We start from the raw sequence: 19,110 nt of genomic DNA, 5'->3' as shown, positions 1-19,110 counted from the left end.
TCTTGCTCCTCTTCGGTATCAGTGAAATAAAAGATGTTTTCCATGACGGGGTATTCCACTCCTAATTGTATCTGATTAAATAATTCTTTAAGTGGGCCTAATATTTCATCCTGTGTTTTTATAATAAGTTGCTGTAAGACCATCTGTACCAGGGTTTTCCCATTTTAATTGTTTAATTGCCTCCACTATTTCTCCAGTAGCTATCGGCCGGTTCAGCTCCTCCTCTGTTCTAATGTTAGAATATTCACCTTATAATCTTTCAAATAATCATAAATGTCCCTATCAATATTTTGTCTTTTGCATATAGTGCAGTATAAAATTCTGAGAATGCCTTTTAATTTTATCCTGTTGATATGTCTCTTTACCTTTATATTCTATTTTTTGTATGACACGTGCTTTCTGTTTCTTCCTTAAATTATATGCCAACCATCTCCCAGGTTTATTTGCATTACAAAAGGTATTATGTTTAGCATATTGTATATTCGTTGCCACCTGGTCTGCCATTAACATATTAAATTGACTCTGTAATATTTTTATAGCCTCTTTAAGTTTATGATCTTGTGGGTTTTGAATTAATAACTGTTGCTTCCTTTGAATTTCTTCTTCCAAATATCTACGCTGCTTTTGTTTATTATTCCTTTGCCTGTTGTCCAAATAAATCAATATCCCTCTTATAAACGCTTTGCTCGCTTCCCACACAGTTCCTATAGGTGTCCCTTTGTACATATTAAAATCAAAAAATTCTTTTAACTGTTTCTTACAATAAGTTACATTATCCTCATATCTAAACAGATTTTCATTCAACCTCCATGTTCTACCACCTTTTTTCCCTTGTAATAATTCCATCCATACTGGGCTATGGTCAGTTAAACACCTCGAAAATATCTTCGTTTTCTTCACCCTAGAAAGCAAGTCATTAGAAATTAAAATAAATCAATGCGTGAAAAAGATTGATGCCTATCAGAAAAAAAAGTAAAATCTCTCTCATCTGGATTCCGTAACCTCCATATATCTCTAAACTCAAAGTCTTCCATCATTTCAAAAAGATTTTGGTAATTTTGCATGTATAGGTATCTTCTTGGAGGAGGTTCTCTTATCCCTTCTTGTATCAATTACTCCATTCCAGTCTCCTAATAAAATAAACGAACTATAATCCCAGAGGTCAACCTCTCATGTAACATTTTGTAAAACTTTTCTTGTTGCTGATTAGGTGCATAAATACCTATCAACAAAGTCTTTTTTGCATCTATCACCAGTTCAATAGCAATAAATCTTCCTTGAATATCTGCCTCAATTAGCTTAGCTGGTATATCCTTCCTGATATATACAACAATTCCATGCTTCTTTTCCAAAGCTGATGCAACAAAATGGTTACCCAATTTTGAATTAACTAAATATTTTTGGTCTGATAATTTTATATGTGTCTCTTGCAAACAAATCACATCATTTTTAAATTGTTTCAAGTAGTGAAATATTTTCCGATCTCAGTAAGGAGAGATAATTGAGGAGTACAAGTCAAATTAAATCAAGTCTGAGGTCATTGCACTTTGGGTCTGTGGTGAAGTTTTTCTGGATGGGGCTGCATTTGCCCAGAAATATTCCAGAACTTTGGGAGTCTTCCTGGATCCCTCTTGGCACTGAGTTCAAGGTGTCCGCACCCGTGTCTTTATATAAACGGGGGCCCTACAGCGGGACATCAAGTACAAGGCAGGGCAAAAAGTGCAAATGTTCCTGAATGGAACAAGGAACAGGAATTGTAGAAGGCCTGCAATGAAAGATTGGCATTGGGTACCAACTTTTACCTGGCCAATTTAAGATGCTGGCATTGTCCCCTAAAGGGCTCAGGAGCTGCTCATTTGTGGGAAAGCCACTCTCACTATGAACCTCCCTGGTTAGATCTTCAGGAGAGCCTGCTCTCAAGATGCTCCTCATCCGAGGCTTAACTGTCACGGAGAAGGGCCTTGTCCCACCTCACTCTCAACTATAGGAACATGCTCCCCCTGGGGAGAAAGGTTCACTCCTACTTATCCAGAATTTGTCAATATTTTTAGACCAAGCTATTAATTGCTGATTATTTTAATGATTCATTTAACTGCATTAATTTTGGTTTTTTTAATACTCTGCATTTTTATAGTTATAAGCTACCTTCAAAGTTGGAATAAACAGAAATACAGGGTATTGTTTTTAAAAATAATTGTTGAAATGCCTTTAAATAAATACATTAAGGGATGTATGTATATTTATAACCAGACTCCTTAAGGGGTGAAGGTGCCAGAAGAATCAAGTTTAAAATCTCCTCCCTGTACAAAAGTTCACTTCTCTCTCAACCCAGCCTACTTTGTCTTCTGTAGTTAAGAGGAGATACAACTCAGAGAAAAGAAATGAAAATGTCACTTTGGCAATCCTTTTAAATTCAGAGTGAAATGTAGAAAGAGGAGGTATATGTAAGCATTCACATTCCCACCCCATTTCCTGTAGCAAGAAAAGTCATTTATTTATTTATTTATTTATTTATTTATTATTCATATTTGTATACCGCCCTATCTCCCGAAGGACTCAGGGCGGTTCACAGGCATATAAAACACTTATATACAAATTAAAATAAACATTAAAAAACTTATTCTAATGCCCAATTATTAAAAATAGAAATATAAATATTAAAACCAATTTAAAACCCCTATAAATTTAAAATCTAAGCCAGTCCTGCACAGATGAATAAATGTGTCTTGAGCTCGCGACGGAAGGTACGGAGGTCCAGAAGTTGATGGAGTCCTGGGGGGAGTTCGTTCCAGAGGGTGGGAGCCCCCACAGAGAAGGCCCTTCCCCTGGGCGTCGCCAGACGACACTGCCTAGCTGACGGCACCCTGAGGAGTCCCTCTCTGTGAGAGCGCACGGGTCGGTGAGAGGTATCCGGTAGCAGTAGGCGGTCCCGTAAATAACCCGGCCCTATGCCATGGAGCGCTTTGAAGGTGGTTACCAAAACTTTGAAGCGCACCCGGAAGGCCACAGGTAGCCAGTGCAGCCTGCGCAGGATTGGGCCGGTTTAGCTCACGCTGGTAAAGCCTGTTATTAAGAACACAGTAGCCTGCAATTACTGCAGGTTCGAGCCCGGCCCAAGGTTGACTCAGCCTTCCATCCTTTATAAGGTAGGTAAAATGAGGACCCAGATTGTTGGGGGGGCAATAAGTTGACTTTGTAAAAATATACAAATAGAATGAGACTATTGCCTTATACACTGTAAGCCGCCCTGAGTCTTCGGAGAAGGGCGGGGTATAAATGTAAACAAAAAAAAAAAAATTATTGTGAAACATTCTCTGCAGTATCCAATAAAAATGTTTTATAAGTAACAAAATACAGATTATTCTCTCGTTACAGCAATGCTATCACTTTATGCACTAGATCTATCGCCAACTTTTAATTTAATTTGATTAAGGAAATAAAAAGAGCCAGGAAATGGTAATGACAGGTTATTTCAATAGTGTATTCACTTGTAAATGTGCTATATTATTGCAAGAAACATTAAAACCACTGAAAAGTGTTAGAATGGTTGTGAGTTCCTTCAAGTACTAATATAGTGATGGGAAAAAGATGGTATAAACAGATGGATAAAAGGAATGATATAAGTAAAAGAACAGCGGTTAATAAACACATATGTATAATGAATGACAGATAAAGAATAATACTGATTTAACTGGTTTAATAAACCAATTAACAATTAAACAATCCCTGTTTAAAACAAAAATATTTTGAAAATAGGGAGAAACAAGATGTTATTAGTTTAGAATTAGAAAAATTACATCGGGATTTAATGCAGGTACTGAAGTTTAAGTAAGTACTTTCATGTAAGTACATGAAAGTAAACAAAAACATGACTAAGTCCTGGGAGGAGGAGAGGAATCCAGTAAATGTAGGTTCTTGGATCAGCGGTTCTCAGTCTGGGCAATCGGAGGATGTGTGGACTTCAACTCCCAGAATTCCTTAGCCATGGTCACTGAAGAATTCTGGGAGCTGAAGTCCTCATATCTTCAAGTTGCTTAAGACTTATTTGAGGCATAATTAGGAATTTTAGCAAATAGACGAAATAATGCACCATGTACTTCACCCTTAGTCACAATTGACAAATGTGAAGTAAAGTTGAGAAATTACACTGTAATATTTAAAATTAAAATATAAAAAATTAAAAATTTTAAAAATGAGTATTTTGAAATAATGGGAAACAAGTCCAATAGGAAGAGGGCACATGAAACTAATGGGGAAGGATGAGAATGAGAATGAATGGAACTTGGGTGGAAATGATAAATTGCAAAAATTAATAGATCAGCAATTATTGATTATTCTTAATAAAGACAAATGTCACACAAAGGGAGCCTATACAATGTTGAAATGTGACAACAGCCATTTGTGTTCTTATTTCTGTCTGCACCCTCCATTGTCTTGCAATCCATTGAAAGGCTGAACTGATCGCCTTGCCTGTAAAGCTCCTCCTCTTGAAGACAGTAACTGCTTAGACCCGGTGGGGGTGTGGTGGGGAGGGGCGTATCTGAACCAGGGCAACCTGAAGACTTGTGTACTTCAACTCCCAGTCAGCATTTCTACCCTTACTGGAGTTGAAACCAAAGCTAGCCAGAAAAGAGAAGTCCTTGCTTTTGCTCTTTCCATTAGAAAATAATCATTAATTGGCCGGTCAGATAAAAACATTTAAAGTGGGACCAAGCCAGTAATGTTCTGAAAATATTTTTATAATGATTTATAGGTATTTGTCATTTTATTAAAGTCACTCGGAGTCACTTTTTGTGAGATAGGTTACTATATAAATGTGATTAACAAATAAAATTGATATAGATACAGAGACAGACATATATTTTAATATTTCCTTTCCTACAAGCATAGGTGCATCTTCATCTATCTCTCAATGTCTCTTTTCATAGTTTAAATTGTTTCTATCTTCTAAAATTATAATTCATAGGAATTATAATAACTATTTAATAGATTTTGAACAAACACAAAGTTCACATCTTTAGGAACCTTATTGCCAATCGGCATAATGTTTGATTTTTGTATACCTAGCATATTTCCCATATAACTATACAATTTCAACAAATATCAAAAAAATTTATAATCTCTTTAAGAAGCACCCAAGTATCACATGAATAGGGGGGCAATTTGTATTCCAGTTCAAGCTGGCCTGGGCTTTTCCTGGGCATCACCAGTTCATCTTATTAAACACTCCGGGGGTTCTAACACCAAATTAAATATTAAAGGAGATAATGGAGATTCGCGATGCATCCCATGTTGGCGTGGTGGCTTTTTATGTTTGTTTGTTTTGCCTTTATAAAACAGAACAAAGGAAAAAGAATAACAAAAGGAAAAAGAAAGGAAAGCAAGAGAAATCAATTATAAAAATTACGCCTGTAGGGACTTCTTATGCATGAATATAATTTTGGTATTTCAATTTCAATAAAGGATGGCCATATTTATAGTAACCGTAATCATCTATATATAATCTACCTCTGCAACCAACTCATTCTTAAGTCAAAGTAACATCAGATGGTCTTGGATCCACTGAGGAACTGGGGGCCATTATTTTATCTCTCCTGTGTTAAAGGGCAACAGGAAGCCCCCCCCTTCCCCGAGATCCTCTTCCTCTTGTCCAGCATACCCAGGGTAGGTACCTGGTTCCAAAGAATGTAGATGTCAAAAATATTAAGCCTGATATCTCGGGCAAATTCATATATGTAATAACTTTTCCCCAAAATTTTAGGACATTGCAGAAAACATGAAGTTTTATTCTCGTTGCATTTCCCACATGATTCCATTTTAATCAATGTGATAGATAATACAATAAACAAACATCTGAAAAACTAACAATAGACCAGTTGTTTCAGACATGCACTCCAGCCCAATGTCTGTGGGAAAGAGCCAAGTTTTAAGATCCTCTAAAGGATGTGTTTGTGTGCCACTGTAAAAACTAAAATGAAACAAAGTGCAGCGAAGGCTTTTGAGGAAGGAGGCAACTCTGCCTCCCTCCATCCAGGCTGGTGGTATTACCTTCTTCTCTTGGCCATGCAGGTCAAGCTAGTTGGATCCAACAGTAGATTGGCGTTCACCAACCAGGTGGGGGGAGGGTAAGCAGGTGACACCTAGCAGACTTCAGTGTCTTGTCCATTTCTTCAGGAAATACAGGGTCAAACTTGCCCCAGGCAATCACTCAAGATCGTGCTTTCTTTCACCTGGATGGACTTGCTAAATTAGAGCCCAACTCCTAGCAAGTCCCAGCAACTTTATCTTACCACCACACCTTATCCAGAATACACAATTAAAGACAGAACACTTTATGCAAGAAAAACAAATTCAGGTGCAAAACTACGCAGACTCATGAATGGAGGTTTCTATTATACACAGAGCATGTCAATCACAAATAACTTTTCCCAAAGAAAGAGGCCAAGCATCTGGGGGCAATTGGACATTCAAAGGAGACATGGCATCATCATTGTTGAGTCATTACAGAATCCATAGCATAAAAATAGAAATAGAAACCTGCAAAGGCCATCCGGGGCTCTGCAACCCCGCTGGGGTTCTCCCAGTGGTGAAATTCAAAAAATTTCCCTACCAGTTCTGTGGGTGTGGCTTGGTGGGTGTGGCTTGATGGTCATGTGAGTGGCTGGGCATGGCTGGGTGGCCATGGCCAACTCAATGTCACTCCCACCAAGTCACATGACATCCCCCCCAGCCACACCTACCCATGTTTTGTGGCTCCTGGTATTTTTTGTGGGAAATGGGTCATGGGACTGGGCGGGTGTGGCCAGTTTGATTGGTCTCAACCTTAGGAAATTTCTCCTTAGTCCAACTCACAATAAAATAGCACTGTTCCAATATTTAGAATAGAATAGAATATCAGAGTTGGAAAGGACCTTGGAGGTCTTCTAGTACAACCCTCTGCTTAGGCAGGAAACCCTACACCACTTCAGACAAATGATTATCCAATCTCTTCTTTAAAACTTCCGGTGTTGGAGCATTTACAACTTCTGGAGGCAAGTTGTTCCACTGATTAATTGTTCTGTCAGGAAATTTGAGGGGCTCCTACAAAAATGAGAGAGTCCATCTATTTTCCAAAGCACCAAAAGGCACAACAAGAAACAATGGATGGAAATTAACCAAAGAAAGAAGGACTAAGGAGAAATTTCCTAAGGGTGAGACCAGTCAACCAATGGAATAGCTTGCCATCACTAGAGGCTTTCAAAAAGAGTGAGGGAAGAATTGAAATGGTTAATGGCTTTTGGCAGCACGCCCAGGCTTTCAATTAGAGCAGTTGCTCTTAGTTTCCTTCTCAGCTGCTCCATTTGCTTTGGAGTTGACTTTTCTTTAAAAAGGGGAATGGCTGTTTTAAGTTTTCTGCATTGTTTTAGTGGTTTCTGGCACTGTCCTTTTGGAGTGTACTTCCCTCACTCTTTTTGAAAGCCTCTAGTGATGGCAAGCTACTCCATTGGTTGACTGGTCTCACCCTTAGGAAATTTCTCCTTAGTCCTTCTTTTTTTGGTTAATTTCCATCCATTGTTTCTTGTTGTGCCTTTTGGTGCTTTGGAAAATAGATGACTCCCTCATTTTTGTAGGAGCCCCTCAACTGGCTGGACCATACATGCATTAAATTCACAGCCTGTATGATCAAGCTGCATCATTGTCCCCTCCTGTATCTTTTCCCCCAGGAAGAAACAAGAAGTAGCCAATACTGTAGCAGCTATAAAAGGTCTTGGGAAACTCCAGGGAGTATCAGCTGATCACAGAAGTGTTACTTAATACTCTTTTTAATGAAGATGTTTGTAATCTTGTCCTTCTTCCTAAAGGGAAGAGGTTAATCCCATCCCTAGATGGGTGATTGATGGGTTTCCCTGCCCTAATCCTGTCAGTTTCCATTGTTTATTGACTTGATTCAGATGTATGGCTGCATTTCAGCTGCAACTGTTAAGTGGAACTATTAAATGAAGGGAGAGAGAGAGAGAGAGAGAGAGAAAACCTCTCTTGCAGTTTATTTTTAACCGGTTCTCTGAACTGCCTAAGCAATTTACTAATGGTTTGGGTAAACTGGTGAGAACCAGCTGAATTTCACCTGTGGGATCTCCCCATGGCTGAACCAAACGAGAAAGATTCTACAAGGCCAAACCAAGTAGACTAATAACAATACAACTCTGGTTTTCAGAGGGGAAAAGAAAAATTGACATTTAAAAAAGAATTTTTGGAGAAAGGGAGGAGAGTTATGAAAGTTTAAGCACTGTTTTTAAAAGCTCTTGATTTCTCTCTTAATTATGTTTCTGGGGGCTATTCTAGTTCAAAACTATTTTAAGTATATATAATGTATAAATATTTTAATACCAAGTAATTCTAGAATATCAGGTTAAATTGGGGATCAATAGGAAATTAAACAGAAAAGGTTTATGTGTGATTGGATTGAATTGTATTATAATGCAATAATGTAAACTTATATATGTTCCATTTTCAGACTGTGCTTCCTTATGAGAAATGAATATAAAATTGCAGATTATTGAAGAAAAGTTAACCCCAAGTTGTGAACAATGCTCAAGAAACACTAGCTCCAAAAGTCAACCACCCATTTCATTAATGACTCCTATGGACCATGCAGGGGAATAAGAAACAAGCAGAAGGGCAGAGTGACTCCTCCAGCATTGGAAGTCTGCTGGATGACGCCGACAGAGAAGTTTGCAGCCTCACCGACCGAGCTTTCAAAAGTCTGTGCGTGGCTGAGCTTCAAACCCCTTACACGGATGTAGATCCTGTTGTGGGGCCACCCAACATCTCCCATCAGTTCTCTAGCAAATTCTTTCACGGCCCCTGGGATTATGCCCTCAGGAAAAACACCAACTTCCACAAGCAACTATCAAAAAAGGAGCACGCAACATTCCTACTTTCCAAAGTTTCTACTAACTCCAAAACTCATGAAGATAAAAAGTGTTCTATAGTCAACCCAAGCATAAGAAGAAAATTGGATTTGCCACGGTCTGAGCTGCACAACTGTACACATATCTCAAAAGTGTCTTCTTTGATAAAGACCTTTGATAAGGTTGACAATCAGGTCTCACTACTGATAGCCAGGCAGCCAGTCAACAATAGTTTGACAGAATGTCCATTAATATGTGGAGACAATATGGCTTTCTGGAGTGACAAAAGAATTTTAAACATCCAAAAGGGGATCTCTGAACTTCCCGACCCATCTCCAAGCAAAGCAAATCCAAGCGATAAGCGCAAAGGATATAGCAAAATAGATCTGGTCTATCAAAGCCTGCCTGTCTCTCATCCTTCTCAGGCAAACGTTTCGAATACACCCAAGTTCAGCATCTCTAACAAGACAGGGAAAACCAGAAGTGGGAAAGCGAAAGAATTTGCCAGGAAAAGTAGCTTTCTCCACAGTGAAAACAGTGCTTTTGAGTCATGGAACGCACACCATAAAAAAATAATTGAAATGGGAGAGACGATGCCCACAGATGACAGCCTCGGTTACTTTGAGGAAACGCCTTTCTTTAACAAGCCTTGCATTTCTGAGCCGAAACCAATAGGTGCCTTCATGCTAGAAGAAAGCTTCTCCGATGACTCCTCGCCAAAGTCTCTCTCCAAAGCCACCCTCTCTTCGGTGCCTCTGGCAGAGGTATATTTTCCTTCACCGGCTGATGCAAAATGTACAGTTGCCCAACAGCAGTTACCCCGGGGACTTGCACCTGTGTACGAGGGTCCTTCTGCAACCTCCCCCACATCTAGCACAGCTTTCCCACCAAGAATGTCCCCCTCAGTCCCAGTGTCCAAGGCACCAGTCCCCCTGTCACCTTTGCCTCAAGTCTCTGTCCCTCCAGAAGCAGCATTCCACCGCACTGATACGCAGGAAAGTGCAAGGCCACACATTACTGAACTAGCAGAGAAAACCACCAAGCCAGAATTTGCACCTAGGGTAGGAAATGGTGGCCCACCACCTTGGAGGAAACAAAAGACTACTCTCAGTAGAATGAAACTGGCAGAAGTCAGAGCAGCCGACGTGTTAGAAATAAAAGATTCCACGTACAGAAAATCCCCCGAGGCCGTCCCTTTGATCGAAACAGCTGTGCCCGAGTCAGGTGTGATCTTGTCTGATCCTTCCTTCAGCATCTCGGCCCTCTTGACTCCGGTCCCACCGCTGAAGCCTAAGAATGAAGGATCACCAGGAAACCGGCTTCTAGTGGTGACTCCATTCATACTGGAAGCTGGAGCAACCAAAGAACCCGAGGAGAGGGCATTTTATTCTCAGAATGATTACAAGTCTAAAGCTCCACGTTTACTATTTAACTTGAAGGACATCCGAAAGCGTGTGAAAAGCACTTACAGCCCCTCTCCTCTCCTGAGAGCCCTGGAAGACAAAAGCAAGATGAAAGACCACCAGGTCCATCTGAAAGCAACTGTTATGGCAACCAGTGTATTGGATGATAGCAATAAAAACATACTTGGTGGTACTGATAAAGTTAATATATTTGAACAAATGGATTACATTCAGGAAAAGGACAATTTCACCAGTTTAAATGAGAATTTTATCAGTGATGATGTACTGTTGAGCTTATCTAAGACAAGGGCAGGTATTTTAAAGTACCAAAATAAGAATCATTCGCAGCAAAGCAATTCCGTATACACAGAGGACGTTGAGATGGTTTCTGTGCATGAACACAGTAAAACTCAACCTGCTCCTTTACCCAAACCTCACCTGACAGATGTGGCAGCCATACAGCAAGAGGTCGTGCAGGAACATAAATATAAAAAAGTCACTTTGGGTCAAGATGCCGATGATGCTTCTAGAAATCTATTTTATCCAGCTGAAGAAAAGACAAGCAACCATGGAACTCAGGCCTGCTCCTCTAATGCAGCTGGAAATGACCACAAGGACAAAAGAAGCCCCAGTTCTTCTGAGCAATCTTTTGTTACCACGGCAGACCAACCATTTCATGACACACCCTGTTCTTTAATGCAGCTTTTCCAGAAAGCCTGTCTCCAGGAGAGCCAGAGAAGGAAAAACGACATGGATGGAAGAGAAGAGCAAAGTAGCAAAGAGAAAGAGAAAGCCAAGAAAAAAGATATGCATAGCCACCTTCTTAGCAACTGTGACTCTGCTATGGATGAAACAGACAAGGAGAAGAATGAAAAGGAGAATGTCCTGCGAGAGGTGGTGTTGGAGGAGAAGGAAAAAGACGGCTGGAACAGCACAGACCGTGAAGCTGAAAGCAAGCCAGGAGAGCCCCTCACCCCAACTCTATCAAGTGTGTTGAAGCCCACTTTGTTCGTGATTAAAGACAACACGTTTAAGTCGCCACCTGTGACTAAAGCAATCAAGCTGCCTCTGCTCAGGTCTTTGTCCTGTGAAGAAGCCACTCCAATTGCCCAAGAGAATCCCAAGAATGCGGAGGAGGAGGAGGAGGAGGACGGGTGGGAGTCCCTCCAAGGGAACAGGGGCTTAACAATAAATTATAGCTTTAGCGAAGGATTAGATCATTTTCCTATGATGGCAGATTCTGAAGAAACTGATTGTTTATCAGTGTTACCAGAGAAAGAATTAAAAAGCCCTGAGAAATTAACTATTTCCAAAGAGAAGATCAGAATTAGAAAACTGAGGTCCAGTTCTGCCATTCAGCCAAATCTAGACTTTGAAAGTGAGCCAAGACAAAGTGAGGAAAGGTCCCCTATAAGAGAAAGGATACATTATATGAAGAACCGTGCCTTAACTAGACAAAGAGGTGGTCCTTGCATTAAAAAAATAATAAGCCAAGAGGGAAAGTCCCTCATAGTAGCAGAGAATTATGCTGGTTCTCCTGTTTCCAGTGATGCCTTCGGATATACATCTTCTCCATTGAGTAATTCAGCAGATTCCGCCCTACAAAGTCCAAGGTCAGATACTGTGGTGCCATCAGCTTCCATTGGTCTATTGTCAGATACAACTGCAAACGTCAACATATCGCAGACTGAAAAAGCAGCAAATTATCCACTACACAAAGCAACAGGAAGACTAGATCAACCTTCCACCACACCCACATTTGATCCAGAACAAACGGGTCAGCTCCCTGGAGATGCTGACAGTCCTTTGGGGACGAATGAAAGACTCCAGCTGGTGGGTCAAATGGGAAGGACAACAGCCAAACCCCCAACGGTGCCACCCAAGACAGAAAAGGCATTACGGAGGGCAAAGAAGCTGGCAAGTAGGAGGAAAAAAATGGAAGCTCAACAGAAAAAGCTTCAGGATGAAAATCTAGCCCAGAATGAAGATGCTTCATCCCTGACACCAGTCCAATCTCTGCGGTCTCTTGTCTGCCCTGATTCTCTCTTGACTGCCCCAAAATGTGATCTGATAAAGCATCAACCTCTGCTCTCCGTCAGCCCCACCCCCTCTTTGCCTGCCACTCAGCGGAAGCTGCTCCAGGATCCAGATTCAGGGGAGTACTTTATGGTAGATTTACCTCTTCGGTTAAAGATGTTTTATGACCCAGAAAGTGGTAGATATATCCAAGTGTCAGTTCCTTCCTCCAAAAGGAACTTGTCTCAAACACCCTCTTCAGAAATGTTCTTTTCTCCTTGTGCCTGGGGTCCCAGCACTCTCCCGCCCAGAGTGGCTTCTGTTCCAGCCCTCCCATCATCAGCTCAGCTTTCTGAAACGTTTACGAAGGCCTCAGGGCTGGTTTCAGATGAACAACCGGAGGCCACCTCTCCAGGATCTCTAGATGGTCCACCCTGCCCAGATTCAGCTCTGCTTGATATTCATAGCCAAAATGTCGATGGATCCCCCTCAAACTTTGGAAAGGATATGAGCACCTTGGCTACTACAGAGAATGTTTCGATGGGTTCAGCCGAAGAGTTTGCGGTTGAAGGCATTTTGTGAGAATCTTTGGTGTTTGCTCTTATTTTAGAAGAATTACTATGCATACCTGAAAGCACAAATGGTGAGGGTTTCCACTTGCACAGCAATTATAACAAAATAATATCACTTCTCAGCCTTTTTGCAAAGATCAAATGTAGAATAAGAAAATATATTAATGCAAATTCACTTTTTTGTTTACTCTGAACAATTCTAATCTATTAATGACCTTTCTGTACATTTAATGTACAATACAAAAATACTGACTACCTAAGGGTTGGGTTGCAGCGATCTGAAGTCATACCTCACGGCTCAGTTATTCATGGTCAAAAACATAATTCTGAGTTCAGACATCAGGTTTTATATTATTTGAAGAGGAATTGGAATATAACATAAGATTTTGAAATTGAGTGATTGAATTATATTTGGTTAATATATTTGAAATGAAATATGTCCACATTTTTCCATTGCTTATTATGATGGCAACACAATGGTGAAGAAAAACTAGCATTTAAAAAAAAAAAATCTGTACATTTGCAAAACTGTTTAAAAAAAGAAAGACCAGACAAAGTAATAGATCTAGCTAACCTCTGTGTACCCTCACCTTGAGCGGCCATGATCTGCCATCTTATAGGTTTTGATCTAAAACTCCAGGAGGACCCTAGATGGTCAGCCTCTGCTGATGAAGCTGGAAATTAAGAAAGAAGAGCAGAAGTGGGCTACAGGTAGCTACGGGGGCCCTCAATAGCCTAACGGTGGCCATTGACAAAAATCGGTTGTGAGGTTTCTGGCTGTTTTAAGACTGGAAATCCACAGCTTGTATCGTATCACCTTAAAATAGACTTTATGCAAATAAAACCCACAAATTCTACTATGTCACTTTAATGTAGACTTTATGTAAACTCACATACATACGGGCACAGGAAAATTCTAGAATTGCCCATTTCACATCACCATCTTGTGAACTGGATCTTAAGTTTTTCTACCCAAAGAATCCCCTTCTTCCCCAAATCTCTGAAGATTTTGCAACCATTATTTTTCTGCCAGGGGGTAAACTAGCAAGATGGAAAGAAGACTGGAGAATATTAAACTCCTCCCTCCGCCACGTGTCCTTGTTTAAATTCCTTATATAATTAACCAGCCTAATTTCCCCCCAAAGATGGAGATAAGATACATCTCAGGAAACAGGACTGGAGGACTGAAACTCTCTCTGTTGAACTTCTACCACTTCTCTCCGTTTGCTCTCCTTCCTATACCTGGATCAGGAAAGCCAGTTTCCAAGAGGCTAGAATGGACTGCAATGTCCCTTTGGGTATAGGGGTGGGGGAGTAGGGGCTCCTGACTGAAATCAGCTCTTGTGATGTGCTCCCACATTATAATCATTCAGAGCTTCCGTTAATTGTTGGCCACATTTCTGGGATGTGAACATCCCAGATGTTCAAACAACAGAAAAGTTGAGTTGAAAAAAATAGTGTTTTTTTGTAGTGTTGACTGTCCCACTGAAAATCTTGTTTGTAACTATGCAAGTCTTTATTTCCTGTATGAGATTCCTCAGGCGGTGAAATCAAGATATCCACAAATATTATCTCAGTTTGCTTCTAAACCTAACTGGAATAGTTAGCATTCTCCATACAAGTGTCTCGGGATGAAACAAGTTTGAATCTTACTAGCGCATGCTGCCGTTCAGGAGCTTGGGAGTAAGGGAGGATTAACACTATAAAAGCTGCTCTTTTCCTTCTGTTGTTTGAAAGAAGAACACCGCAGGAATCTGGTCCCCAGCAAAGCAAAGCTGTAGATCATATTTTGGATATCTATTAGCTGTTAGGAAACATTAAGTTGGGAGAGCTCCATGTGTGCACACATGTCTTATTTTAAGTTTCAAAAGGGAAGGTCTGATCTCAGAGGCATCGTAGGCTCCAATGGGAGAAAGGGGAGCCTACAGACAGCTCAGTCAGGACTTCTCACAAATGGAGCAATGCTACATTCAGTTGTCTGCCTTTTTTCTTGACTAATCTTGCCTGGTGAAAAGCTCTTGGATTTCAAAAACTTGCAAATTTTATAACACTTCAATAAGCCAAATAAAAGTATTGCCTCCATGGAATTGGGATTTTTATTTCTTGTGCCCAATATGGCTATTACTTTTTAAAAATATCATTAAAGCATATTTTATTTTTAAGAGTTAGTTTTGTTGCTTATGGAAACAGGGTAAAATAGACTTTAAACCAAAGATGCAGAACTGATGCAGGTAATATGTTACCCTGCATCTGGCTGACAACCCAGAAGTAGAGAAGGAAGAAGAAGGAGATGGAGATGGTGACCCCATCTCCATCTCCAACGTTCCCACCACCACCACCGTCTGTTCCTGCATTCAGTTCATTATTCTTCCTGAAGAAGCCAGGAGTGGGGGTGAAGGGTTCCCCTGTCCAATTGTGTCTGACTCCAGGGCCGGGTGCTCATCTCCATTTCTTGGCCGAGGGAGCCTGCGTTATCCAAAGACCATTTCTGTGGTCACGTGACCAGCATGGCTCTATGCCAAAGGTGCATGGAACACTGTTGCCTTCCCACCAAAGGGGTACCTATTTATCTATTCGCGTTTGGATGCTTTCAAATTATCTCCCATTATCTGAGTCGGTGTAGTAGAGCTTAAGGCTAGAAACCAGCAGAGCGGTGGCTAAAGGGAAGAAACTTGCCCTCTGCCTACTTGTCTTATAGGGCATGCAGTGGCCCTATAGCACCACCCTGAGGGGAGGAGTTGAAACCGTTTATGTCCAGGATGTGAGGGCTCTGCAGATCTTCTCTCAGCCCTCCTTCTGACCTGTGCAATAGACAGGTCTTCTATGGAAGGCAAAGCATTCCTTTAAATTTCATTTCATTTTAAAATTATTAAAAATAATGTTATAATAATTATTAAAAATAATTATAGTAAATTAGCATATCCTTTGTCAAACCTAGCTAAAAAGCAGTTCAGATAAAACTATATGATTGCCACTATATATTTGAAACCTCCTTTCAAACAGTCAAGATTAGGAATAATTTTAGGGCCAGGACAGTCTAGTAACTGAGTGGATACAGATAATTTACAGGAATAAATGAACCTGTTTCAAACCCATTTTAGTTATTTAATAAAAGTCCATTTGTTCTAAGTTAGCCAGCGTCTGTGCTATTCTGTATCTTCCCCATATTCCAGCCAGTTATGTTAGAGTCTTAAAGAATTTCTTAACTCACGAAGATGTGTAGTAGAACAAATTAAAGGTGGGAAAACAGAGTAACGGGAAGATATGATAGTGCCATCGATAAATCCTTATTATAACCTGCAATTATAATTTAATGTTATATTATATATAACATAAACTAAATTTACACAGCGCATTAACCCAAAATCTGGTTTGCTCAATTTAGTGGGATCTCTAAAAGAGGACAGCTATGGCTCAGCATGTTATGCAACTCCAACAAATTGTGATTTATTCTTTAAACCATGGTTAGCCAAGCTCATCATGGTGTGAACTGAATCCCGATGTGGAGTTTCTATTCTGGAGGGCAAAGTGGTGAGCCGGATGGCCCGGGGCTGCTGCCCGCTGTTCAACTCCATCTTTATTTGCAGCCTTATGGGCAGGACCTCCAGAGAGCCAAGACTCTGCTGGGCCGGTGGGAGAAATCGATCCTTGGGCTACAGCTGCATTTAAGAGAGGGAGTCTCTGGTGGGAAGAGAATGCTGAAATTTAATAAAGAATAATTCACAGGCAGAAGGATTAACAGGGAAACAGGTTCAGATGACAAAGCAAATTAACTTAATTAGAAAAGAAAGTTAGGCGTATGGAACCGACGATGAAATATGTAATTCCCATCTGTACCTGTTGGGATCACAGGGTCAAACTACATGTTACATTACCTGCAGCACTGCCAAGGAAGCGTCTCTGAATCATGATGTCCATGAGCAAGCCTTAAAGTCTCCTTTGCCCTCTTGCTTCCAGTTCAAAGCCCTGCCTCCCTCTTCTGGGTCAAGGTGAAAAAGTGCCTCCCTCCTTCTCCTCCTCCCTCCCCAGTCTATTCTCTCTCTCTTCTCTCAGGTTGAACATTTAAGTTCTGAGAGCTTCTGACTTCAGGCATTGATTGTATCTAATTCCAGCACTAGCACGGACTAAGTACAGTCATAATACGACTCAAATACTCTTCTGAATCCTGGACTTATTAATTTATTAATGAGAAGGAGATTTGTCTGTGGTGGGGGGAGAGGGAGGGAGGGAGAGAGAGAGAACTCAGATCAGGAAATCAGAAGCAATAAATAAATAAAATTGAGGGCATCATCTGCATGTGAAAGAAATCAAATCCCTGGCTCTGATCCTGATAAGCCGAGAGGATTGCAATAGCCGAAACCTTGAACCAAAATCCTTCCTTCGCTGCAATCTCGCTTCTTCATACTAATAAATTAGTCATCTTTCTTCTTCGGAAAGCTGAAGGAGATCGCAGGACACACTTATTCCATGCAGCCAGAAGACGGTTGTTGGGGACGGTTCAGTGTGTTTATTACAGGTGCAGAGGTTTGGGTGTATTTCTGCCCAAAACTACATGACAGCAATTGTTTTTAGCTAGGACCAACCTGATGGCAGTCAGCTAAACCATTGCCCCCCCCTTCCCGTTTTTGTAATTGTTGCACACCCACAAACATGCAAACATACAAACATGGCTTAGCTTAGTCCCAGACAAGTTTTCTTCGGTTAATGTTTCTAGGATCCCACAGAGGAAAGATGGAAAATAAATCACTGCCGGAGATCCTGGAGAATTAGTGTCAATTATAGCAAACAGCCCAAGACTGGGTGAATCAATTCGAAACCGGAAATTCATTCGGATAGAGTGAAGATTTTCCAACTTGCCTTCTTAGATTAATAGTTTGTCAGAACACGGAAACTCAAATATGCCTTGAATCAATTTACCCTCGATATTTCTCCTCTCTTTGTGAAGCCTCTCCTTCACAGGGATGCAGCTGAGATTCTGCACAAGTCCCATCGTTTATGTGGTTTGGGTCAATGGATCTTTAGGATCACATTGGAGCAGCTCTGAAGGACTGCGGCACACAGCTCTGTCTGTGAACTTACACACACACACACCTGCATACATCTATATGAAATCAGCCAGGCCAGGGAGGAACGGAGAGAAAAACAGACTTACAAATAATACAGAATTGTCTTTGGAGTCCTTTTTTTTCTGAGTGTACTTTTTTTTATTAAAGCAACAGAAAATCCATCATGCGGAGTATTTCATATTATTATACAGCGAATCTGCCAGGCAGCTTTTGCAGCTCCATCAGACAGACTTCGTGATGGCCTCCAGTTTTGCACAGTCACTAGAGTGTCGCACCATGAATTATTAAATCAGTGCTTCGTGGTAATACATAATTTCTTATCAATTATTCATGCTAATGTGTGTGTAGTTTACTTAATTGTGTTATTGACGATCAAAAGTAATTTCCTGAAAATCCTCAAGGACAGAAAATTTAATCAGCATAACTACTTTTCAGATGCAATGCTGTTAAGTGTTCTTAATTTGCTCAACAGTTCACTTATTTATGTACCTTTCTGGTGGAAAAATGAGTTTAATCAAACCATTAGAATGAAGAGTCAGTATATGTAATGGGCAAATTCACCTGAGTGATCGGTAATTATGCTGCAATGGAAGCAAAATTGCTTCTATTTGGCAAACCGTTTTGATGGCGGAACTTTTGGAAAGAAAGAGGATTAAAAACCGAGCATCTCGTGGTGGTGATTGGGGTGATGGCGGAAAGAGGCAGGGTTGGGTTCCCTTTCTTCCCGGACTGTTTGCACAGCTCCGTTGGCAGGAAGAGCAGCTCTCGTGGCTCTTCAGATAAATGCACCCGCCGTGATGGCTGGAGGTGAAGAGGAGTTGGAAGCCTGGCTGCAGGCTAATGCGGGGAGGGGAGGGGAGGGGAGGGGAGGGGGGGTAGTTGTGTTTACTGCCTCTTCTCTTTTGGGAATGCGAGGGAATCAGAGAGATCAACAGAAAGGTCAATCTGGATCAAGTGTACAGAGAATAAATAACCCTTTTGTAGTTTGAGGAGTGGGGGGATAGGTGGGATTGCTGGCCCCATCATCTGGAAAAAGACACCACCACAGGGCTGTTTGTCATCGTCCTAAGGAAGACAGCTGAGAATGATGCTTCTGCCTTTGTCCCGGAGAAATGCTCTGTGTGTGTGGTTCGTACATATTCGGCACTTTTCGGGACACCAA

At 40.8% G+C, this 19,110-nt stretch overlaps 1 protein-coding gene across 5 annotated transcripts in view; it reads left to right on the top strand.

The window, feature by feature from the left end:
- Positions 1-14,996, top strand: part of C5H10orf71 (chromosome 5 C10orf71 homolog) — a 47,732-nt gene extending 32,736 nt beyond the window's left edge. For all 5 annotated transcript variants that reach the window (XM_058185715.1, XM_058185716.1, XM_058185719.1 and 2 more), the window contains one exon: positions 8,495-14,996. In XM_058185715.1, coding sequence (XP_058041698.1) covers positions 8,630-12,892 — 4,263 coding nt within the window. In that variant the 5' untranslated portion in view covers positions 8,495-8,629 and the 3' untranslated portion in view covers positions 12,893-14,996. The remainder of the gene's footprint in view (positions 1-8,494) is intronic.
- The last annotated feature ends 4,114 nt before the right edge of the window (positions 14,997-19,110 follow it).

This window comes from Ahaetulla prasina, chromosome 5, assembly GCF_028640845.1.
Source record: "Ahaetulla prasina isolate Xishuangbanna chromosome 5, ASM2864084v1, whole genome shotgun sequence".
Taxonomy (NCBI): Eukaryota; Metazoa; Chordata; class Lepidosauria; order Squamata; family Colubridae; genus Ahaetulla; species Ahaetulla prasina.
Note: the sequence above shows the minus strand (reverse complement) of the source record. Positions and strands in the feature narration are given on the sequence as shown.